General features: G+C 39.2%; 1 protein-coding gene and 1 long non-coding RNA gene across 2 annotated transcripts in view; one reads left to right on the top strand and one right to left on the bottom strand.

Annotated features, from left to right (window-relative positions):
• LOC131681118 (uncharacterized) overlaps nucleotides 1-18,281 on the bottom strand; it is a 54,147-nt gene extending 35,866 nt beyond the window's left edge. Inside the window, exons 1-2 of the mRNA XM_058961829.1 lie at nucleotides 14,600-18,281; nucleotides 11,393-12,063 (exon numbers count right to left, since the gene is read on the bottom strand). Of these exons, the coding sequence (XP_058817812.1) occupies nucleotides 11,393-12,063; nucleotides 14,600-18,281 (4,353 nt within the window). The remainder of the gene's footprint in view (nucleotides 1-11,392; nucleotides 12,064-14,599) is intronic.
• Nucleotides 18,282-24,798: 6,517 nt separating this feature from the next.
• On the top strand, nucleotides 24,799-26,529 carry LOC131682167 (uncharacterized). Its single transcript, XR_009304036.1, has 3 exons — nucleotides 24,799-25,040; nucleotides 25,104-25,125; nucleotides 25,195-26,529. It is a non-coding gene; the product is annotated as an uncharacterized LOC131682167 (long non-coding RNA).
• The last annotated feature ends 300 nt before the right edge of the window (nucleotides 26,530-26,829 follow it).

Genomic DNA, 26,829 nt, shown 5'->3' with positions numbered 1-26,829 from the left:
ATCCTTCGGTGTTCGCGATTCTGAAATACTTCGAGGTAATCTTTTTTCTGTGTTCGCGAACATCGCTTCGAAGCTCCGTGTAACTGTTTCAAAAATATCGATCACACGAACCAAGAGCTTAGCTCGTGTTCGTCGAAAACTACGCAAAAGCTTTTACATATCTTTCCGAACATCAATGAAATGAACAAGAAGCTTCATTTGTCCTCGCTGAAGAGCATGCAAAAGTATCGCCCAAATGTCCGCAATTACGATGGTAAGCGATTCTGATGCGAAGCTTGTGAATACGAACCAGTAACGCAAAGCTTCGCGCTTTGAAAGTATTCGAACATAGGTTCGGTTCGAATATTTCCTGCCCTGTCTCCTAGACAGAAAAAAATCGATATTAAAAATTTAAAGTCGATTTACAAAAAAAAAATTATCTATGCTCCCTATCTACCGTCAAAAATTCAAGTTGGGCACTTTCATGGAAAAAGAGTTATTTGAAAAAAACTTTTTTCCTTGAAAGGCGTCGGCGGTAAAACATGGTAAGGTAAATGAGTTAGTGGAAAGTTATCAAGCCGGCTTCATCGATGGCCAGTCGACAACGGACCAGATCTACGACAGTATCGACCGCGTAGGACTATGGAAAATCATGGACGAAAACAGCTTTCCCGGGAAGCTGACTCGACTGATCGAACAACGATGGACGGTGTACAAAACAGCGTAAGGATTTCGGGTGAACTTTCCAGTCCATTCGAATCTCGACGGGGACTGAGACAAGGTGATGGACTCTCGTGTCTACTATTCAACATCGCTCTGGAAGGTGCGATGCGACGAGCCGGGCTCAACAGTAGGGCATTGCAAAAAAAACTTTTTTTTTAATTCTCTAAGGCCCCCACCCCCCTCCCATATTGTTACAAGTGTCAAAGTAAGCTTAGATGCCAAATTTCACATCATTTGGACAATTTTAGATTCCCGCCCACTTCGCTTGAAATTTTTGAAATTGGTGCTATGGGAAAATATAGAGGAAAAATATACTATAATTTTTGAAGTAGCAATCAGAAAATTACAATTTATACCTCTTTTTAAAGGAAATGACCTAAGTCTTTGAAGGGAGATCTTCCTCTATGTAGAAAAATAGGGGAAAGTGGGGTACTGGGTCATTTTGGCCCCAAAATCCCCTATTTTTCATGATTTGTCTGCTTTGTGATGCAAATCATACATATTTTGGAGTTTTTCTAATGTGAACAAATCTCAGAAATCGAACGGAACCTTTTTGACCTTTGTCCGAATACGGGAAGTTGGGGTTACAGGGCCTTTTGTCATTAATATTAAATTTTATAATTTTCTCGTGCATATATCTATTATTCTTCAATCAATTTTCATTAAAATCTAGCTTGTTGAACGCGGAAAATTCTTATGAATACAAAAAAAATAAATTTGTTAGCGGTAAAAATCAGAAACATCAAATTTTTCGACATTAACTCTACAAATCACATTTTTTTCGTTAAATGTCCTAATACCTCAACTTCCCCTATTTTTTGTAGGACGGAAACTTTTCTCATGCGATCCTCAAGCGTATTTTACACTAAAAGTAGTAAATTTAATAAGAATTTTGTTGTTAAATGGAGTTAATATGTGCAATTTTATGATAAAAATGTGAAATTGAGATTATATATCAGATAATTTGATGTTTCTGAATTTTACCGATAACGAATCTATTTTTATTGTGTTCCTAAGGATTTTTCCCATTTAACAAGGTACGTTTTATGAGAATTGATTGAAGAATAATAGAGATATATGCACGAGAAAATGATAAAATTTAACATTAATAGCAAAAGTAGGGCCCCAACTTTCCGTATTCAGACAAAGGTCAAAAAGGTTCCGTTCGATTTCTGAGATTTTTTCACATTAGAAAAACTTCAAAATATGTATGATTTACATCACGGAACAGAAAAATTATTAAAAATAAGGGATTTTGGGACCAAAATGACCCAGTACCCCACTTTCCCCTATTTGTCTAGAAACAGGAATGCCTTCCTTCAAATACTAAGGTTATTTACTTTACAAAGAGGTATAAATTGGAATTTTCTAATTGCTACTTCAAAAATTATAGCATTTAATATATTTTTCCTCCATATTTTCCCATATTACCAATTTCAAAAATTTTAAGCGAAGTGGGCGGGAGTCTAAAATTGTCCAAATGATGTGAAATTTGGCATCTGAGTTTACTTTGACATTTGTCACAATATGGAAGAGGGGGCCTTTGAGGATTCCAAAGAAAAAATTTTTTGCAATGCCCTACTCAACAGCCGGGGCACGATCTTCACGAAATCCGGCCAATTTGCATGCTTCGCAGACGCCATGGACATTATCGCCCGAACATCTGGAACGGTGGCTGACCTATACACCCGCCTTAAACGCGAAGCAGCGAAGGTCGGATTGGTGGTAAATGCGTCCAAAACAAAGTAGAGGAGAGTGAGGACACTTGATCCTTTGGGATATTTGATTCCCTGGCCATATCTCATAATCTATACGCATGAAGTTATCACAAAAGATTGAAATATTCACTCGTTGATTATGTTTAAAAAAATACGTTTGGTTTGGAAAAGTTGTGTAATATTTTAGGAAATATGTGTTTAAATCCATATCGAAGATCTTCACACCAAAAAATAATGAAATTTAAACAACATGTAAATCAATACGAATGTAAACACACAACGATTGAATCAAAAATTTGATTGAAAATTACGTTAAAATCAATTGGAGCATCAAACAACATACAATTTTACACATTCATTCGTGTAATATTACATGTCATTCATTTTGCAGCAGTATTCGAGTAAAAATACATTGAAGTGCATAGGTTTTCCGTTTAAAGAAACTGTAATTTTCAATCCACGTGTAAAGTTATAATAAAATTCGTTGAAAAAAGCACGACACGTCGTGTGTATTTGTGGTGGAACTTAATTTAACATTTATATTCATGCTCCAAATATGTGCATGAAAATAAACTTAAAATCACAAAATATTTTTTTCTGTGTTTTTACAAATTTTTTGAACGGTTGTATGAGATCGTCGAACTAATTACATATGAATATTTTCATGTACGATTACTTTCTAAAGGCATTTCTCTACAAAAACACGTTTTTTAATAAAAGGTCTCACAACACATAAAAAAAATTAAAAAATTTTCACCATATACAACAGGTATCTTTAATCCCTGTAACACTGGGTATTCTTGATCCCTATCATTAGTTATCTCAAACACTTTCGAAATGTATAGAAATAGAAAAACATCATTTTTATAAAGTACTTGGCACTATTAATTGATCTAAAATGTTTTTCTCCGTGAACAAATCATGGTATAAGTTATTGAAGGTTGGAAAAGCCCGTTAAACAGCACTAATTTACGCGCAAATGCTTGTCTTGACTTTCTATTGTGGTTAAAGTAGTCTTATTAATTAATTTGTCAGGATAGGTTATTAGCCGAACTTTCGTGTCTACGGGCAATAGTGTGCTTTGTTTCTTTAGCCCTAATAGGCGGGGGATCAAGTTACCACGTTTTTACAAAAACCTCGTTTTGGCATGATTTTCAAAACTGTTTATATTACTGACAGGACATAGTATTAGGATTAACACATTATTCATAGCTCTTACAATTCGATTTGACTACAAGATGGCGAATTCTGCAATTAAAATGTTTAATTGAAAATTATTGCGACACCGAAAATGTCATGCCAATTCTCTTATAATGTTTAAAATCAAACCAAAATTTTAGGGTAGTTTTATACATATATTTACTTCAAAAATCAAAAGAAAAGTTAATCGATGGAGCCTTGAGTGTAAAATTGAACGCATTTTCGCTTGATGCCCTCCATCAAAATCTTTACAGTGTCATCCGGTACCAGTTTCTCAGTTTTTTTTTTTCATTTTCTTAACATGTCCTTCTCGTCTTTGACTGTCTTCTTGCTCTTCCAAAGTTCCCGCTTCATCACTGCCCAGTACTGCTCCACCGGGCGCAGCTCCGGACAGTTTGCGGATTCATGTCTTTTGGAACAAAATGGACAGAATTGGCCTCATACCACTCCAGGACACTTTTAGAATAGTGGCATGATGCCAAATCTGGCCAAAATAGCGGAGCTTCGTCGTGCTGCTGCAAGAACGGCAAAAGGCGCTTCTCGAGGCACTCAGATTTGCCCATTTACTGTGCCCTTTGTCACGAAAGGCTCACTCCTCAGTCCGCAAGAGCAGATGGCCTGCCAAATGAGATATTTGGAGGCGAACTTCGACCTTTTCTTCTTCTTAAATTTGTCGTCCACATAGAACTTGCTCTTGCCGGAGAAAAACTCCAACCCCGGAATTTGCTTAAAATCGGCTTTTATATACGTTTCGTCGTCCATCACACAGCAGCCATATTTTGTCAGCATCTTCTCGTAGAGCTTCCGTGCCCGAGTTTTAGCCGTCGATTGTTGCCGCTCATCGCAGTTTGGGAAGTTCTGTACCTTGTATGTATGTAGTCCAGCTCTCTTCTTTGCATTCTGGACGTAGCTCTGCGACATGCCGATCTTTTTAGCCAAATCACGGCTTGGCACCGTTTTGTCGTTATTGGCACCGTTTTGTCGACGGATCAACGAGAGAAATAATGTTTCATCTGGTGGCTAGGTCCTACGTTGTGTATTCTATTCCACCATTGATCGGAATACACAGAACTAAGAATCCTTTGCCGGCGACAACAGCATTCCATATAGATCTCTACTCAAACAATTGATGTTCCGCGATGAAATGATAATACTTTTTTTTTTTTTTTTTTTTTATTTCAATTATAGAGGTTTTAACCTTAAGGTCATTCGCCTCTTCGGGTTAGAAAAATCTCTTAGGAAAAATTTCTAACCCTATGTGCGGGGTCGGGACTCGAACCCAGGTGCGCTGCGTACAAGGCAATCGATTTACCAATACGCTACGCCCACTCCCTAAATGATAATACTTTATTTAAACGTAATGATTGCTTTTTGAACACACAAATTTATCTTTGAACACACAAATGCTCACGCTAAGCATTGTAGTGCGGTTATCACTGTAGCGTTCGTTAGATGATGGCAGCTATGCATCACTTCTATGCTAATTATTATGACTGTAGGGGTGAAGGTGATCATAAAAGAGGTTTTATACTTACCCAACAACGACCACATCCACATCGTTACAGTTCCAAGGGTGCTCTCCATTCGATGGAGCATGGAAAGCACTCCTTGCATTTTCTGGGGAAAACATGGGAGTTCCTTGGTTCTTTACCTGAAAAATTATATCAGATTACCTTAGTTTGAATTCTTTTGCATTGCTCCATTCCGGGTAATGAGAAGGTGGACACTTTGATTAGAATTAGACAATAGAAGGTGATATTTTTGAAAGTTTGCGTTGCTTCAACGAGTTTTTCAGGACGCTCAAAAATTGGCAAATTTTGTAGAACAATGGAAGTTTAGGAATCCCCAAGACACAAACAAGCCTTGGTTCAAGGGGATGGATACAGTTCGTGACTTCATTCAGATGATATCTCGGGTCATGTCCAGTCATTATACGTTGGCTGAGCATCTCCGATGCAGTGGGGTCTTGGAGAGTGGCCTCTGCGCTTATGGTGACGATTATCGCAACATTAAACATGTTTTCTGGTCGTGCGCCTAGTGCTCTAGCGCCAGATCTCCGCTAAACGAATCCCTTCGGCTTTGTTCCAGTCCGAGATGTGCTAGCTATACTCGATCTACCTATATATTTTTGATATACAGATTTTTAAACACGATAGATAGACAAATTTAGTTTTCTCCTCTCATTTAGTTGATATGCACTCAGCTACCTGGAATTCTAGTGTCCTGTAGTATTCTTCCGTTTGCCAAAAAGCTCTAAGTTTAATTTCTTATTTCCTTATTGTCCGCCCTCTCTTCACTTTCCCTGATACTGTCTCTGCTACTCTGATGTTGAATTTAATTCCTCTTGTGTACATCATTTGCCCTCCATATAATAAGCCTAATAGTGTTTCTTCTTGTTTCAATTGTTAATCAAACAAGATTTCGTGCTTAAATAATAACAAATTGTATATCTAATATTTGAAAGTTTTTCTAACTGCATACTTTGGTCTGAATAAAAATGCACCAATATTTTTTCTGCATATCGATCTGAATTTCTTGTTTTAAGATGTGAATGTGTCAAAACATATTCTTCTTAGTATTACTAAAAAAATAAATTAAAATTTTAAACAAATCGTAATTATTATACCATATTTTCAATAAATTTGAATTATAAACAGAAAGAAATTTGTATCTCAATAAAAAATGAAATTATTGTGCATCGAAAATTTTAGACGTATGCATTTTGTGCGCAAGACAAATATGCGGTTAATTTCAGGTTTTAGTTTGATCCAAACTTTTGAGTGGGTATTTCCCCTCTCGGTTATTTTCGAGTGGGTAGTACTACCCATACTACCCACGGTACCCCCCGGCCGGATGATATGGGATAGGATGAATGATGTGACGTCGGTTTCCCTTTTATCCGAAATGTCGTACCAGCGGCCACAATAACAAGCACTTGTTCACTCTGAATCATACGCAGGGCCGTCTTAAGACCACTCGGGGCCCCTGGGCACTGATGAACTGAAGGGCTCTTAGCATTGAACAGGCGTAAATAGCTGTTCTTCATGCCACTCGAAGACTTTTCTAAATCTGAGCCAAGCAGGCTAACAATTCAGTTTCTATGGGGAAAACCATCAAAATACACTCAAGTTTTTTTTTACGCGGTTTTTTTTTGCGCGGTATTTTTTTACGCGGTTTTTTTTACGCGGATTTTGAAATTTACGCGGTTTTCATTTACGCGGATTTTGAAATTTACGCGGTTTTCATTTACGCGGTTTTTGAAATTTACGCGGTTTTCATTTACGCGGTTTTTGAAATTTACGCGGTTTTCATTTACGCGGATTTTGAAATTTACGCGGTATCCATCAATGAGGTTCCCTTTATCGCGGATTCTTAAATTTAAGTGGTCTTCATTTACGCGGATTTTGAAATTTACGCGGTTTTCATTTACGCGGATTTTGAAATTTACGCGGTTTTCATTTACGCGGTTTTCATTTACGCGGCTCGTATCCCCCGCGTAAAAAAAAACCTGAGTGTATATGAAGAAAATATATAGTTCTAGAATTCACCACCAGGGGGCATTATAAAGCAAAGTCCCGGACACCTTAAGGTAGCATTACTAGCCAGGCTGGTGCGCACGGGGGGGGGGGGGAGGTTTGGGGTTCAAACCCCCCCCCCCATGAGCGCTTTGAATAACTTTTAAAAAATTTTCCTGTCCAGGAAAAAAATATACTGCAAACCGTTTGGACACATGAAATGTCATTTGAGTTCGGTCACTCTAGAAACAAGTCAATGAAGAAATCAAGGACGAAACTTTGCGAGGGTATCTGGAAAGGGATGTATGTCAAGTTGGACGGCTTCTCTGAAGGATCGGTTAACGTTTCGACAAGCTTCTATATAAGCAAAAGTAGTGATCAGACAGCAGATGTCGGTCAGTGTGCCAGCAACGGCATTTAAGGAGGAAAAACACGAAGTTGGAGAACACCGGGATATCGTTGTCTAGACAAATTTTACCGCCGATGATTATTCCGTTAGAGTGACAGCAAAATGGATGGCGAAAATGGGCATCGGTATAGGGCGAAATACTGCCGCCAAGAAGTTCTCAGTACCAGCTAGCAGATAAATAGGAACGACTAGCACTAAGAAGGATAAGAAACCCGGCGAAGGTGGTTGTAAACAGATGTAAATCCTTATGGTCGACACCCCCGGATCGGTTCATGTACCAACAGGCTACGATATTTGCAGCAGACCTGAGCAGGTGAGATATATCGCGAAGTAAAGAAATGTAGCTATGGATTAAAACACAATCCACAATCCTTACTAAATCAGTAATTAACGGTTGCCTTGGATGGATGAGGATTACGGGATAGAAGAGGTTTAAGTTTAGTCTGTTGGCTTAATAACTACTACAAACCAATCCGAATCCACCACGAGCCAAGCAGGCAACGCACAGTGGTCGGAAATGCCAAAAACGTCACTAGAGGCCAAACCATTGAATATATTCATAGGGTATCTTTGGAGGAATTGTTCGTAAGAATATTCTCCACAATCTGATAAAAATTAAACTGAGGCATAGCTTACTATGATTGAACTAGAAAAATTAGCTTTTTATACTGACGAGGTAGAAAGTTGATGTCTTCGACAAAGTTTTAGGAATGCTCATAATGAAGAATTATGTTCAACAACTTGAGCTTGTAGAACCTAATGTTATCGATTTATAAAGCGTTTTCTAAGGCAAACCCCTTAAATTTAACTCTTTAATATAGCTTTTTTCGCTGTGACTTTTCGTGCAAACGATGTTCCAGACAAATGTTGAGGTATTAAAACCACATAATATTGTTGAAGACTGCATGTAAAAATTAAATTATTGTTGAAGACTGCATGTAAAAACATTGTTGAACACTGCATATAAATTTTTTACCTAAAATCCGCGGCGCACACCTTTTGTAAAAATACTCATTCGTTTTAGAGTTATTGAAGAATTTTAAATTTTTATTACACTAAGTTCAACTGTGTATAAGAGAGAAAGGTGCAAACCAAAATGGACGAGCAGGCACTATTCTAAAACTTTGTCGAAGGCACCAACTTTCTACCTCGTCAGCATACAAAGTTAATTTTTTTTTAATTTAATCGTAGTAAGCCATGCCTAATTTTAATTTTTATCAGGTTGTGGGAATATTCTTACGAACAATTCGTCCAAAGATCCCCTGTGAATATATTCGATGGTGAGTGAAGTGGATTAAGTTCACGTTTTTAGGGTTTCCGACCACTATGCAGCGCCCTATGGTAGTTTTATAGCCACTGATAAAACTTAGATTGCACTTGTAGCGTGCTATAAAACTTCAATTGTTACTTGGGCGGTGTCATTTGATGACTCTTTCTCGATAACAAACATTTACCCAATTTGTTGAGCAGAGTCGTTTGGTTCACAAGACTAGGTCCAGGCCTCTGAAAACATCTTCAAAGTTTGAGGGTTGCTGTACGTTTTTTTTTAAATAAACGTTAAAAAATCAACCCCCCCCCCCTTGAGAATTTTCTGCGCACGGTCAATAGAATGATGTTACATGCTTCCAAATATTCGATTATATCTTTTACTCGCAACCATTCGAAAGTTAATTTCGACTACGCAATATTTCACAAATCGTTCTCAAAAGGGAATCGTCTAAAGGTTGGGAAGTCTACTTAGATTCCGTACTAAACTTCAAGCACAACATTGAGTGCACTATTTCTAAAGCCTCTAAGCTGCTGAGATTCATTTTTAGGGCCACTGAGTACTTCACCAATTGCTTAAAAAGCACTCTATAGTACTTTGTCCGTTCAACACTCGAATATGGCAATGTAGTCTGGGCACCTTATAACTAAAATGATATTCAACGCATTGCAGCTATTCACCGCAAATTCGCTCGTTTCGCAGTTCGTCGACTTCCATGGAGGTTCGTCGACCCACTGAGTTTACCGAGCTACATAAGAAACGTTGCAAGTTTATTGATCTCGATCACCTGTCTGTACGCCGGGATGTTTCGAACGCAGTTTTCATTTCCTATTTACTGCAAATTCAAACCAACAGCCCAAACTACAACAACTTTTGGACATCGATATGCGTCGTCGTAGTCTGGGAACCCATCCTTTCTTTCGCATTCCGGTAGCTAGAACTAATTATGGCTCCAGCGGGTTTTCCCGATTTTGGATACGAAAATGTAAAGGGTAGGTTTCCTCCTACTAATATTCATACAAATTTCAAATGAAATGCGGAATGCCACGCTATAACCAATCGGCTTTATATTTTGCACAGTTCTTTGTGGCCCCAGAAGAACGAAAAATTTGCTGTTTAAAAAAATTGTATTACGAATCTTTTCTAAAAATCACAGAACAAATTGAATTTTACTCAAAGATTAGTTAAATTTGTTAGTCTCCGTCAAGATTTAATATGTCCTTATTTTGATCTCAGCCTATTTGGTAACCCTAGCCTAGCATGATGATCCTATTTTGACGACATTTTCCATAGTCAATAAGATTATTTTGACTAAAGAGCATTTTTTAAAAAGGGCGTCTAAGTTTCTACATGTAGCATATTCGAAAAAAAATTCGATTACCGTATTTTATACAACAAACTGTCTGAGAACGAGTTACAAGGAATGAATACTTCTGTAAGAAAATATACACTTGAAAAACTGTATCATTTTTCAAACAAACGAAAACGACACTCCGTATTAGTTAATGAAATCTCTACATACATATGGTTACGGCGAAAAAAACAACTGTCAAAATTCTCTTTAAAAATAAATTGCGAACTCTTTAAAAATAAAAACGGACAAACTGGCCGAATACAGTTCACAACACTTACGGCCAATTTCTTCGTTGAAAACCAATTTTTGGGCTAATTGGTTAACAGCAACCTGAAAACTGGTTTTCAGCGAAAACCGGTTTTCATCCAGTGAAGAAATTGGCCGTTAATGAAAATGAAAACTTTTCTCTTTTGTTTACTACCAGAATCTGTAATTGGCAGGTAACGGGTTTGTCCGGAATTTCCACTCAAAGCGCATTTTGATAGTTAGCTCTTACGCCCTAATCATATGTTTTTCGAGAAATGAACTTATAATTTAAAACTCTGATTGGATTGATAAAGATTGGCATTGAAGAGTTCGGAATGGATTCGAATCTCCAACATTACTTGATAATGGTGTGGAATGCCCGAGAATGGTTTGAAAGGTGTCATGAAAAAAAAATGAATTGCTGGAAATTCACGTTTTGACAGTTTCAGTGCTCGATGAAATCAAAACAAAACATCGCCGGTAGCATAACTGCAGAAACAAATCAAAACAAAACAATAACTTTTTTTTAAAGTTTTTCCATGATCCAAATACACTGAAAAAGTTTCATTTACGTCTTTAAATCGATAAACATTAGATTGTTAATCGTGGGTGCGTTTCGACTTCGTCTCTTCAGAAACCGGAGATTGTTGACATTTTTTTGATGGGGCAGGCCCGTGCGCAAGGGGGGTGTTCACTGTTTCACTAACTTATTAGATTTAAGGGATGGTTTGTGCGAGTAAAGAAATGCGTGCATTCTCTTCAAGCGTTTATTTAAAACTAACTTCCAAAACCACACATTTTTCTTCTTCAATTTCCGGTCACTCACACATTCACAGCACCGAGGGGTGTTCGAATGTACATTAGCCTTTGCGATCATACTCCCCCCGTTGATACCCCTGGATCAACAGATGGCAGAAGGCATATCTTTGTTGTAGCTCTTTTATATTCTCCGTTTGGTGTTTTTACTGTTACAACTCTCACTATACCTTCCTCTCCTGGATGAATGGCGGTAATGCGTCCTAGACGCCACTGATGGGGTGGTGAATTATCGTCCTTTAGCACCACGAGCGCCCCTACTGGCACCTGGGTGGTTCCGGTGTGCCACTTCGGGCGAGATTGCAAATGATGCAGGTACTCTGTTGACCAGCGTTTCCAAAAATGCTCCCTCATAAGCTGAATATGCTGCCATCGACTCAGCCGTCCAATCTTCTCCTTCTCATATGATGGTTCTGGAATGCTAAGTGCCGATCTGCCTATTAAGAAATGTGATGGGGTCAACACTTCGAGATCATTGGGATCATCTGATATTTGAACTAAAGGCCGACTGTTCAAAATAGCCTCAGTTTGTGCTAGAAAAGTTGTCATTTCTTCGTAGGTCAGCTTAGTTTCCCCTACAACGCGCTTCAGATGATATTTAACCGACTTCACGCCAGCTTCCCAGATGCCACCAAAATGAGGACTACGCGGAGGGATGAAATGCCATTGTATCCCCTTGCTGATACAGAAATCATTCAGTTTGGTCTGATGAGCCTGTTCCTCGAATAGTTGCCGTAGTGCAGCTAATTCATGATTCGCCCCTATGAACGTTGTACCGTTATCCGAATGCAAGTTATTCACCATACCACGTCGACTAATAAAACGTTGCAATGCAGCTATGAAATGTGCTGTAGTTAAATTTGATACCAATTCAATATGAATGGCCTTGGTTGCTAAACAGATGAATATTGCGAGATAACCTTTATAATTTACTGTCTTTCTGCCAGTCTCTCTTAGTAAAAATGGTCCAGCATAATCGACTCCAGTGTTAGAAAAAACTGGCGACGGTGTAATACGATAATCAGGCAAGTTTCCCATAAATTGATTAACTGGTTTAGGGTTGTACCGGTAGCAAACATAGCAGGAACCGCAAATCTTTTTAATAAGCTGCTTTACCTTTACAGGCCAAAATCGCTCACGTATGATTGATAGCAGTCCGCGTTGTCCGACATGGAAATTGTCGTTGTGTAATTGCCGGACAAGGATATGAGTTACATGATGCTTTTCGGGTAACAGCAACTGATGTTTTCCTTCGTACGGGATTAATGAGTTTTTCAGCCGTCCCCCAACTCTGATCAAACCTTCCGGATCTAGAAATGGAGCCAAACCACTGTAATTATGCTGCCTATTTGAACCTCCAGCTAACGTTTTAATGAGGTCACCGAAATATGCTCTTTGAACAAGCTTCACGATCGCAGCAAGAGCTTCGTTCATTTCTTGTGCGCTTATCAGTGGCGTAGCCAAGGGGGGGTTTTGGGGGTTAAAACCCCCTCCAAACCAAAGTATTTGAATTGAAAAAAAAAAAAGTTTGATGCTGACTAGTTTATTAAAAATTCAAAAAATAATTTTGGAAGTTTATTATCTGTTCATTACATTGAGAACCTAATGTTTTAAACGTTATGGGGATTTTTTGTAAATTGTGAGAATGGGATCTTGTAACTAATATTTTAGTGAGGATCCTATAGTTGATAAATCATGTAAATATCAAGAAAAATAGCTCAATGAAAACGCCTACATGGAAACTGATGAAAAATGGCGTTTTACGCTTGTCTCTGACAGGTCAGAATCGGTTTTTATGTGCATTTATATAAAGTGCCACTAGCTAAAATTGGCAATAAAAAAAATTGAAAATTTTTCACGTTTTTCGCTATTTATGATGTACATTTGGGTATCGAATTGAATGGCGCCAAGATTACATAATTTGGAAACCCTCAGCTCTTGGAGGTTTAGTAATTAGCAGCATAATTTTATTGATGAATTTTTCCAGTTGGATGCATTACTAATTCCAATCAAATTTAGTTCGAAACATAGTGTCTTCAGCAAAGTTTTAAAGAATGTTATTGCAAATAGCTTGGTTGAAGATATGAATGCAACCCGTATTTGTGCATTATCATATTGAACTACGAATTCTCTTACTAACGGTTTTAGGCGGCAACAAAGAATTTGGGAGAACACCTTGTAGATGACGTTTACTATCCTAGTATGTAAAAGTGACTTCAACGCCACTTTGGTCAAATTTAACTTTTTCGTATTTTTAAGTTCACTACAAAAATTCGCATCTTTCAGTGCAAACGACTTCAAATGAAAATTAAAAATTTCCTGTTGAATGGCGAAAAGCAAAGTGGCGAAGGCATGCTTTTACCCGCACCGCGCAAGATTTGAAAATTGATTTCCTGAAAAATATACTGGATGGCGTTTTTTCATGAATCTTAGGTAGATGCGGAATCTGTCGTCGACTGCACGCGTCTCCAAGCTGGTTTTTGCAATACTCTTGTCGTTTACTGCTTCGCTATTTAGGTGTTCGTCATAATATACTTATCAATCGTGAGAATTTCTGTACATTATTTATAAAGTGTACAGACTATCCTGTGCGATAACCGGTTTATACAATGCCCCCGGCGTATCAGGATGTCTATGTCATCGATGACGAGCTTAACATTCCGCTATAGGCAGCTATCATAACATGCTCCAGCTGCGCATAAAATGCATCTTTCTCGGCTTCGTGAGGTCAGTGCATATTGATAATGCTCTATTCGAAGAAATGGCCTTTGATCCACACTACACACATCCATTCGCTGATCGTCTGCCACTTGATCAAGCGTTGGCGCATTTTGCCCAGCTCTTGTGCCGTCGCTCGATCCCCGCATTTCCACACCTTCTGCCCCGTCTATCAAAACTCTTCAAATGTACGGTTTCGAAGTTGCGAGTTTTCAGCTCATGCTTTTGTTAGTAAAGTGGTGTTTTTGGGCCACTCGTTGAACTTGACCTAACCTGTCTCGTAGTCCGCCACCCAACTGACACCTGCGACAGGTATTTAGTTCTGCCTACGGTAGGATTATAGCGCCCATGCCCGCTCACACCATCCCATTTCGCTATTACTGCAGAACACGGTAGTACCCAGCCGATCGCGGCCTACAGATTAAATGTCATCAATAGACCCACCAACATTTTTGAAAATCTCAGATTTTCGTCAAAACCCCCTCCAAACCAAATTTCTGGCTACGCCACTGGCGCTTATAGGAGTTGTGTTACTGGTTTTTGTTTTAAGATTCTTGATGAATCTTAGTACGTATGCCCATGCTCGCTGAAGGTGTCGAAAGTTGCTAACCCTAGTGAAGTTTATTTGCAGTGGCATGCGTTGAACTGAAGCACACACAGTTGTTGATTTCAGCTCAGGGAGTTCTAGTTCATTGCTATAATTATTATCTTCTTTAGGATCGAAATCCCTTTCGCCTAGGGTTGGACATCCTTTCCACCACAAATCCTGTCGAATCAGTTCTTCGGGCATGGCACCACGTGATATTACATCAGCAGGGTTTTGTTCTGATGGTACATAAAGCCATTGGTATTCAGGCACGAGTTCAATGATAGCTACCACGCGATTAGCAACAAACTGATTCAAAGCAAGCGGTGATTTTTTCAGCCAACCCAGCACCACATGTGAATCGGTCCAAAGTGTCACACTTTGAAAAGAAATTTGCATTTCAGCTACGGTTTTTTTCACCAGCTGGGCTAGAAGTAATGCTCCACATAGTTCGAGCCGAGGAATTGTGGTCGGTTTCAAAGGCGCCACGCGCGATTTACTGCAAACTAGATGAACTTTTACCCGTCCATTGGAAGATACGCATCTCGTATACAACACTGCGCCGTACGCCTTCTTGGAAGCGTCCGAGTATCCGTGAAGCTCAATTACATCAGCGTGATTTGATGTTATACACCTGCCCTTCTTCAGTTGATTGACCAACGGAAGCTGTTGTCGAAATGCAGTCCAAGTTTCTAGTTGTTCTGGAGGTAAAGCTTCATCCCATGCGACTCCAAGCCGCCATAGATCTTGCATTATTAATTTTGCTGTAGTAATAGCTGGCCCCAGAAATCCCAATGGATCGAAAAGAGTTCCAATGTCGGAAAGCACACTTCGCTTCGTAGGATGTACATTATTTTTCGATTCCAACGGACTCACGTGAAATACGAAATAATCTTCTTCCGGATTCCAGATAAGTCCAAGTATTTTAATGGTGTTATTTATGTCAGCATCTTCAAAATTCATTTGCGTTTCTTGCAGCTCCGCTGGAATAGACTTACGAACACTTTCGCTGTTCGAGCAGAATTTATGCATACCAAAGCCGCCTCGCTTCAACATCTCGGAAAGCTGCTGATAAATCTCGATCACCTCGGCGACTGTTTTCCCTCCAGTGAGGAAATCGTCGATGTAACTGTCTTCCTTCACTATTCGCGATGCATGTGGAAATTCATCTGCTTCGTCATTTGCCAACTGTGTAAGCACTCGTGTAGCCAAGTATGGTGCGCTAGAACAACCATACGTTACGGTTGTTAGCTCAAACGTTCCTGTTTTATTTTCCGAATCTAACCATAAGATGCGTTGATACTTTCGGTCCTCCGGGTGAATTTGCACCTGCCGGTACATCTTCGGAATGTCTGCTGTCAATACTACTTGATGGCTACAGAATCGTATGATAATCGATATCAAGTCACTCTGAACAGTTGGCCCCGTCTCTAAGGCATCATTCAACGAAAAACCAGACGTGGTCCTCGCTGAAGCATCAAAAACTACTCGTAACTTAGTAGTGCTGCTTGTCTCTTTGTAGATGGCGTGATGAGGTAGAAAGAAACAATCTTCGGGGTGGTCAAAGACTTCAACCATATGACCAAGAGATAAATATTCTTCCATGAATTCCGTGTAACGGATCCTTTTTTTATCGTCGACAAATGTTCGTAGTAAGTTGTCAAACCGACGTTGTGCTGTTGCTCGAGAATCGCCCAGTTGATTTTTTATATCGTTGAAAGGAAGTCTGACGGAGTAGCGACCGTCGTCGTTGCGGGTAAACGTACGTAAAAAGTGCGCTTCAACAGCTTGTTCAGCTACTGTCAACAATGACGCTTCGCGGCATGCATCAAGCTCCCAAAATTTCGTCAAAGTGTGGTTCAATTCATTGTTACTTACATTCAACTGACATATGCCTTGCGACTTCTTTAGTCTTTGATTCCTATCGTTGACTGGTCCGCTGACAATCCATCCAAACTGTGTATCGATTAATATTGGTTTGGTGTTGCCGAGTCGCATTCTGCCTTCCTTGAGCAGATCGAAAAACAATTCGGCGCCAAGAATTATCTGAATTTCGTCGGGTTTGTTGAAGGATGGGTCCGCCAGTACTGTACCAGTGGGGATGGGCCAAGCATGGGTATCCAGTTCAATGATCGGCAGTTTGGTTATTTTGGGTACAACCAGGAATTCTAGTGTAGCGTCGAAAGCGTTGACGCGCGATTTTATCTTTGTACTAAGTCTATATTTCACGTAAGTTTCAGTATTATTTAATCCGCTAATGGGAATATTGATGCTTTCCATTCGAATATTTATTTTTCTCGCAAATTCTTCCGTCATCAAATTCGAATCGGAGCCCGAATCCAGCAGTGCTTTACAGGACCACGTTGTATTCCCTGATCCACATACTAAAACTTCAGCTGTTGACAAGAGTACTTGTTTTGTCACGTTATATGAGTGAGCACAGTTCAAAGATTTTGTTTGTTCAACAGTTTCGCGGATGTCGCTAGAACACGATGTCGATGATGTTGGTTCCTCATTCTCAAGCTTCTTCGGGGCTTCTGGTTTCCCGTCGTGAAATAGACTGTGGTGCTTTCGACCGCACGTCTTGCAAGATTGCTCCGAGTTGCAGTCAACAGTGCGATGACCCCGGCGTAAACAGTTAAAGCAGAGACCAGATTGCTTCACTTTGCTATAACGTTCAGACACTGAAAGCTTTTTGAACTCATCACATTTATAAATTGTATGGTCTCCATTGCAGCCATAACAGGATTCCTTGCTTGTCTGAACAAAGTTCTTTGCAGGCATTGTTTTCTGCTCCATTTTACCACGTTGCTTCCACACACCGGTGGTTGGTCGCAGCTCTGAATAACCTTTCATCTTTTGGAGGATACGGCATCGTTCTCTTAAAAATTCCATCATTTCAATAAAAGTTGGCAATTCTTCTTTGAGTAGCTGAGATTCCCATAGCTTTCGAGTGTCCTTATCTAAGCGCTTGGCGATGACATTAACAACGATCATTTCTGCCAGTCCTTCAACTGGTAACTGACGGTTTATAAGTGCATCAACGTGTTTTGTACAAACATCGATCAACTTTCGTAGTTCATCACCAGATTCACCAGACATCCTTGGTATATTCAATAGGGCTTCGATGTGTGTGTCTATTATTAAGCGTTCATCCTCATACGTGTCTTCCAACATTTTCCATGCAGCGTCATAGTTATTGTTGTTAATAACATCCTGATCAATTTTTCCTGTAGCGTTTCCAATAAGCGAATTTTTCAAATGATAAAGTTTGATAGCCGGTGACTCGTTTGGGTATCTATTCATGATTGTCTGGAACATACACTTAAAGGAGTACCAGTTTTCAAGATTCCCGTCAAATGTTGGCAACGGTACTTGCAAGTGAGGTGCTGACGAGCTTACTACAATTGGTCGCTGTGGGTCGGGTGAAACTGCATTTGCATCAAGTTTTACCCTGTTGTCTGCATCCTTCAATCTGGATATTGCCGTTTGAATAGTGATGTACAGAGAATTATACATTTCTTCACAGCGGAAATACTCTTCCGTGTGCGCGGCTCGTTGCGCTCGAGGTATAAGTTCGCATATTTCATTATAGATTATCTCAGACTGCTCATTGCACTTACGAATCGTTTCAAGTTGCAGATTCAACCAATGAATGCTTACATTTTCGCTTAACCCTTGCCGAGTCCTCAGATATTTTTGAGTGATCATATCGCGGCGATCGAGAACTCTTTCTAGCTGCTGGGCCATTTTGCGTTCTTGTTGTTGCTTTTCGTGTGCTGCTTTCTGAAGCGCAACTGTACCTAGAGGTGAACAATTCGACGCGCCAGTCAATGCATCGAGCAAATTTTTCGGGGTTATGTTTCTAGAAACTTTCGGAGTTTCTTCTCTTTCACACATGGAAGCGTGTGGTTTTTCCAAATCACTTTTATAATTGCATTCAGCACATAATTATTATTCACTGCATTCGAATAACGTTCTAGAATGTTTTTCATCGAATATCGTGCTCCGGACACGATTCAACAGGTTCACTTGCACGCCGCGGCGTTACGTGTCAAAACCAATATGGCGTTTTTTGCAGTTGATGCAAAATCTATTAGATTCTAATTATCCATTGCGATTCTTCAAACCATCACAAAAAACTATCGCGGCGGGTTTATCCGGTTCGATTAGGACCAAAAAATGTTCACTGTTTCACTAACTTATTAGATTTAAGGGATGGTTTGTGCGAGTAAAGAAATGCGTGCATTCTCTTCAAGCGTTTATTTAAAACTAACTTCCAAAACCACACATTTTTCTTCTTCAATTTCCGGTCACTCACACATTCACAGCACCGAGGGGTGTTCGAATGTACATTAGCCTTTGCGATCAGGGGGGTTTTGGGGTTCAAACCCCTCCCATGAAGGTTTTCTTAAATTTTATTAAGTTCTCGTTCAGGAAAAAAATATACTGCGAGCCGTTTTGAGACATAACATGTCATTCGAGTTTGGCCACTCTAGAAACAAGTCGTTGAAGAAACCAAGGAAGAAACCTTGCTAGGGTGGTTGGAAAAGGATGTAAATCAAGTTGGTAAGTCTCTAGATCGGTTCACGTTTCAACAAGTTTCGATATTAGCAACATTTGTGAGCAGGTATGGGAAAATTCATTCACTCGCGCGACTGTTGCTAACTGTGAATCACACAGTAGCCAAAAATTTATACTCTTTCATTAACCATGAACAAAGCACGAAGCGAAAAGGCTGAAAAAGCTTTACCGTAGGTCACTAGATGGGCAAAATGCGAACAAACGATGAAGCTTGAAATTCTACGATCATAGTTAAATCTTCACTCGTGAATGTTTGTCGCAAACCTCGCAAAGCTCACAAAGATTTTTTGATGTATGAATAAAACACACTACCTATTTAACCCTTCAAAGAATTTGATCTACCAGTGTACTAGCGTTCTTTGCCACTCCGTTGTGAATATGAATTTGAAAACGAAATAAAGCTGTTTAATGAGAACCCTATGCAAACCAGTCGAGAAGAGTTCCGCGTTAGGAAATGGTACAATAAAAGAAAGGATCATCAGATCATGCCACTTCTTTGTTTGCTATAGCTTTGACTCGCGTGTGTTTCCAGCACCAGGTTGCTATACATCATTTTCTAAGCAAACAGAAGAATCACCAGTGAAGAAAACTTTCTTGTGAATGACGAATGAACGCTTCGTGATGCGATGCTTCCCGTATTTGGTTGTGAGTAGACCAGTAACACGGCAAAGGTCTGTCAGCGGGAAAGCAACAAAGAGGAAAAACACGAAGTCGGAGAAAATCAAAATATAGTAGTCTGGAGATTTCACCATCAGTCAACTCTCTGTCGGAATGGCAGGCAGCTGAATGGCTCGTGAAAATGGAAATCGGTATCGGGAGAAATACCGCAGCTCCAGTTAGCAGATAAATAGGAACGAGTAATGCAAAGAAAGATAATAAACCTTGCGAATGTGGTTGTAAAGAGTTGTAAATCATTATGGTCGACACCTCCGGATCGGTTCGTGTCACAATAGATGCCGATATTTGCGGTAGACCTGAGCAGGTCAGATATACCGCGAAGGTTGGTCAGCAAGCAGAAAAAGTAGTAATGAAAAAAAAACAACACACAACAACAACACCAACACACAGTAAAAAAGGAAGAACACAGTCCCTACCGAAGTAGTACCTAACGGTTGTCCCAGATGGATTGCAAGATGCAAGATTTGGGTTTAGACGATAATCTTAACTACTGCAAACCAATCCGACACTACCACGAGCCAGCAACTAGCAGTTTCTGTCGAAGAATCATTCTCGATGACAAAAATGTACCCAATTTTACGATTGGTACGCAAGACTCGGCTGTTCAAGCCTCGGGAAAAATCTTTAAAGTTGAAGGGTTTCTGTTCTTTTCTTTTAGGGACCATTCATAAATTACGTAACGCATTTAGGGGGGGGAGGGGGTACGACAAGCTGTGACAAGTTGTGACATAGGGGGGAGGGGGTGTTAACTAGATCGTTACGTAACATGTTTTCATCGAAGAAAAAAAAATTTTTTCTTGGAATTTGTTACGTAACAGGGGAGGGGGGGATGGAGAAATTTGTGACAATTTGTTACATAGGGGGAGGGGGGAGTCAATTTTGGGCAATTTTTGCGTTACGTAATTTATGAATGGTCCCTTATAGGAAACGTGAAAAAAATCAAAACCCTCCTCTTGAGAATTTCCTGCGCACGGACCTGTGATGGGGTGGCGAGAATGACTTTAAAAAGGGCATAATTACACAAAGTAATTGTTCTTTTTGGAGCAATATTCCAACTATCTCTACAAGTGTAGCATTTTGAAAGATGAAATTTAAAAACATGTATTGTTATTGTTAGAAAAACTCCATCATGCAATGACATTCAAAATGTTTATTTTTTTCTTTAAATTTTTTTTTTTGAAAAAATATAAAAAAAATGGGAAGGGGGTTCCTTGCAATTTAAATTTTTAACATAAATCTTTGTTTGTGTGAAAAATAACACAACATATTTTTGAGTGTATATTTTGTTCGTACAGAAGTATTACAAATCCCGTCATACATGCAATGTTATACAATTAATCTGGTTATACGGATCGTTAGAAAACTGTGTTTATAGCATCAATACGTAAAGCAATTCGTATCATTTCATTACCAAATATCAGCACCCAATAAGCCAACATCATCTCCTTCGCACTACGTAACCACCTAGGAATAAACGAAGTCGAAAAAAATCTGGTAAAATAGATTTTTCTTTCAAAATTTCTATTTCTATTTATTTGTTTCATTCGATTTTTCTAGGTCCGATGTTTATTATATAAATAAATCATTGTAGCAAGTTCGATTTTATTTTCCGAAAAGCCCATCACTAACCAGTGCCGCACTACCGCTTGCCAGCGGCAAATGAACCAAAGAGCGCACTCCAATGGAGCGCGGGCCGTGATGAATTTATCTGAACACCCCACACCTGATTTCAAAAGTAAGAGAGCGGGTCTCTCACGCCCAACCACCTCATCTCCAGCACAAAGATAGGAGCGTTCTGCTTTATCTGTGTTGTGTGATCAATGTATGCATGAAACTGGCGCGCCTGTCCACCATTGGAATTATTGCTGGCGGTAGTCATGGAATACGCATATTGCCCCGAAGAGTTTGATCTGGCTACAACGTTTGCTTACTACGAGGTCAGAAAGCATTTCATTGGATGACAAAGGGGCAGTCCCATCAACGCTTGCTTCTTGGTAGAATTGTACGGGCCAATCATGGAGTAGGTAATTACTGCTTTCATATAATCCATTATTTCCATAATTTCTAGTAATTGTACATTCTTCGGAATTAAACACAAAATTGTTGTACATATTTTCAATGACTTTCTCAAAAATCTTACTTTTTCATTCAGTACTACGACAGATATTCACGTTCAAAAACTCGGATAAAATTCCGGCCGAAATTTTTGAAGCGGTTCCTCTATATTGAAACGTTAGAAGTATTCTATTTCAAAATCAAGGAGATTTTTTGTGGTCGCCCGGTTTCTCGTGGAATCCCTCAAGAGTATAATAACAAGTAACCTCACAATTGTAAAATATCCGTATTAAATAAAGATAGACGATGCCCTATTCATATAACTTGAAATATCAACACGCTATTATTCCCTTTTTTGCCCAATGGAAGAAGAACCATTGTGCGTCAACGACGGCCAGTCGGGTAAGAAAGAGATAATAAATGTTCCGGTCACGTCATTCGTGCTGCTGTTGATTTATTTTTCATTCGTTAGCACCGTTTTGCTCCCGACTTTCTACTGGATATATGTGGGAAACGGCCGAGTGGCGTAGGAAAGTGAATGTCCCCACAGAGGCAGACAGTCGTATCTTGCGACAAATTGCTTTATCATGGTGGGAAAACTTGATCCGCGTACTGAGGGTAATAGGATCAACCTGCTCCTGACCAGTCGACAGCCCTACCCGAGAGCTCATTTCAAAGTTCGGCTAAAATGGATTAACGAGGGTCGAATGGAGGCAATTTTCTTTTCATTCAATGAAAACACGTTTAACGAAGAAGATTGTTCAAGAAATCCGCGTTGATTAACAGTGATAAAACTGAATTCTTTTCTGATTGATATTTGAAACATCGTAAAATCGCCATATAAAAAATTACACCTTATTGTTACGCTACCTGGTACAAAAATTTTCTCTCAAAACCGCAATAAACCTAGAGATCTCCATTCCGCGGTGATCAAAGCGATGCGAAAGTCTTCTTACCACTTTTTGACTCAATGACAAAAAGTCGGGAAAAAAACTGTAACACCATCGACCGCCACGACAAATTGCCATTTTCCATCTCGCCCAATGATGGTCAATGATTCAAAAGAAAGTTATTTTCCCAAAATTGCAACTTATAAAAAGGCTAAAAGGAAAAGGCCCTTCGAAAAGGAGTTGCTTTCGTTCTAGGTTTCGTCGTAGCAGCTTTTGATTTTTTTTTTTGCTGCCTCATTCATGGGTAGTTTGCTGCTTCATTTTTTTTTGTGGCAATACTTCAAAAGATTTCCCGTGTCTCACCACCAGAACCGCCATCTAATGTGACCAGAGCACCACGGGCGAATCATCTGACACAGCGAAAATCGTACAAAGCACATTCGAAAAGCGGAAAAGCGTTCCTGCTTCTTTGGACCGTTTTTTTTCGGTTGGTTCGTTCTACCAATTCTTTATTGGAAGAAAAGTGGAAAGTGCTTCAAAGTTTATATGAACACACACATATCACAATATATATATAACGTGACCAGGACGCTTATTATCAGTTCGTGCTATACCACAACTCGGTTCTGTGCCGTGACGCAACTGGATTCTATGAACCATTGTGAGAATAGTCTCAATAGAGTTCGAAAATCAAGACGAAGAGATATCAATAAATGCGGCAATATAACTCTAACACCACAAACAAACATCATTAAACTCTTCTTTTTTTGCTCATAAAAAACCGCAATGTGGTAAGGTATGGTTTCTTAGTGTTTCGGATTCTCCACGTCAGTAGCTAGCACCGACTTAATGCTAGTTAGATAAGTCCATTCGCGATCTAACACTGTATGTCGACCATCATATGGCATGAGAGTGCAATGATGTTTTTTTATCTATCAAAACGCATCGAAAAGTAATTTTTAATTTTTAAACTTAATCAATGTTATGAATAATTGTTATTTCTTCTAATGAAAAGTAATTTTGATGAAGATAATATGTTTCCTACTTCTCAAAAATATATGGATTGTAAATTTCTTGTTACATCACGAAGAATTCATTCTTCCGATTTCACTTTATACTAAAATGAAATTTGAAAATTGAAATCTGGATAAAACCCGAGTGGGAGAAAATCACTGGATTAAAGAGTACAGGTGTTGATAGTCGAGGCTATCCACTGATAAATCCAAATTCTAGGTGAACATTTTTCGTACCTAAAACAACTAACATAACCTCAAAAATACAAAAGTAATTCCAGGTCTCGACGAATGGCAAGAAAATATCGAGTTCGACTAAATGTTTTGGTATCAAACGAAAGAACGAGTGTTTTCTTATCACCTTTAATTAATAATTGTAATTTTGTAAAGTTCCGTAATATTTATCATAAAATATTTAAAATAGAACAACCATCCTATATCATCAATTCAAGAAGATACTTTCGTCATCATTTGACTGATACCAATAATGAAATCCAGTTGGCGCGTCGAGCGGATAAGTTTCACGTTTGAGAGCCAATACCACATGTCCATGCACAATAGAATGTGTTAGTCACGATCAATAAAATTGCCCATACCACAGGACAACACAATCTCCATAGACTATAATATGCATGACATAAAACGAGGAACCTTCTAAGGCCGTTCAAAAACACCATTTGTTATTATTGGCACAACTCACATGAACGAAATGCAATAAACACTATTCAGAAATGTACAATATTGCATTTTTTGAAAAAAAATATTAGTTCATCCAGACTTTTAACAATATAATTTATAGAAAATCACTTGGCATCTCTGCTAGTGAGCGGCATTGTAGCGACACCTAGTTGTAGGGTTTCGATTGAAATTACGACACACAGAATCCGCCACTAGTAAGGAACATTTTGAAAGTGAAATTCACTAACTAGGGGCAGGCAAATTGTAAGAAGTAATATCTAACAAACATTTGAAAAGTCAAAATGTAAACAAATCGAATCTATGTTTTCCATTAACCCTTGTGAAGGCAAGCTAAATACCTAACGCTAGCCGGACAGAACGGAACATCTGAATTGATAGTCGAAACATTGCATTTTCAACAGTTGTTGTTGTTAACAACAATTTTTATAATACATCAATGTTTTGGTTTCAATACTTTCTAAGATTTTACACAAAAATGACGCTTTCGTTGTTTCGTGTATTTTATTTATTATTATTTTTATATGCACTTTTTTCACCATGGCGTCCTATTTGACCGCTTTGTGGAACGTTTTCCAGTTTTTAAAACTTTGGTAATGAGATATTATATATAAAGATATATAAGAGAAATCTAGTTAAATATTTTTCATTTACAGGCTGTGTATCAAGTAAGCAGAAGTAAGATTCAATATTGCCACGACTGCTAAAGGTTTTGTTTGTTAACTTTTTATTTCACGATTTTTTCAGTTGACAATGGTGCGCGTTTCATTTTGGATAAGGCTTCGAGTTCCCATATTCGATGTGCTTCCGGAATCGCAGATTGAGGCTTGCCTAAACTCTAGGCCTCTCACGCAACTTAGCAATGATCCGGAAGACTTGGATGTTTTAACGCCAGGACATTTTTTAGTACACCGTCCACTGACTGCTATAGTGGAACCGTCTTACGAAGAATCTATCAACCGTTTGTCGCAGTGGCAGACAATTCAAGAATTCATTCGTCGCCTCTGGAAGCGGTGGTCAAGTGAATACCTGTCAGGTCTTCAGCAGCGGACTCGATGGACACACGAACGAAACGACGTCCACGTTGGCACGATGGTGCTAGTCAAAGACGACCATTTGCCACCAATGAAGTGGCGTTTCGGACGAATAGTGGACACCACACCCGTACCCGACGGACACGTCCGTGTAGTCAACATCCGCACCAAGGACGGCATTTATCAACGGGCAATTACACGTATTTGCGTTTTGCAGATTCAAGACAACCAGCAACCTCATAACGAGGTAGTCTAGTTCCAGTTGTTCGAGGTCCCAGAAAACCAGGCAATGTTGGATGGGAGGGGGCCTTATGGTCCTCTCACAAGTTAAGTATTAAGTTTCCATAAATTTTCTGGACCAAATGTTTCCCGACCTAAAGTTGCTGTTTGTTGTCAGACTTATGCGCTCGACGTCAGTGGAGGAGAGGAAGGTTCAACATAGCCAACCTATCAACCCCCAGCCGTTGGTCGAAAATGTGTAGCAGATTTATACCGGCGTCCAGCAATAGAAGCACACCGATCGGCCATCCCACAGCCGATAGTTAAATCCGACCTATCTACCCACAACCGTTGGTCGAGGAATTGCATCTGGATCCGAATAATATCTCATCAGAATAAATATGAATTTTGAATTGTTCATTTATAGTTAGAGTAGATAGACTTAGACAACACCATCAAAAAGAGTTAGGCTGAATTGAAACTGAAATTTCAATGGTGGGCGGTATGTTGACGCGCATGTCGAAATTTGTTAGTCTACCCTTAAATTAATTGCACAGAGATTTGATCTATCGCTCTCGTTTTGCATATCACAAAGCAGAGGAGATTTTGATTCCCTTTAGCTCTCATCGCTCTGACCTAGGACAGGGAGAGTCAGTTGAATAAAACTATCAAACCGTGATACATCGCATTTGTCTATCGCGGTAAATAAACGTATGGAGTACTTTTTATATTAGTCACAGTAACGAAGCGAGTGTTCACTAACCACGATATCACCACCGATATAGTTCACGTTTTTTTTCTACCACGATCCGGTGAACCAGCACCCATCTCGAACAGTATATTTGTCTTGTTTTCTATGGGATTTCCTATATTTACGGGACTGATTTGTGATCATAGGTAGTGTAAATTTGTGAAATCTGAATACTCTGAGATGACAGCTTCGTGTGCTAGTATGTTGACATTATTTTACCCAAACTATGAATTCACAGCTTGCTTCAACGCTATGTAATAAAACGGTTTTGCCAAAACTGTTATTCTACCAAACAGACTACAAAAATGGCAACTCTGTTCTTGAATGAGATTTTTCACAAAAAAAAATCTTAAGATGCATATTTCATTGAAGAAAAAT

This window comes from Topomyia yanbarensis, chromosome 2 (assembly GCF_030247195.1).
Source record: "Topomyia yanbarensis strain Yona2022 chromosome 2, ASM3024719v1, whole genome shotgun sequence".
Lineage (NCBI taxonomy): Eukaryota > Metazoa > Arthropoda > Insecta > Diptera > Culicidae > Topomyia > Topomyia yanbarensis.
This window is presented reverse-complemented; position numbering and strand designations above follow the sequence as displayed.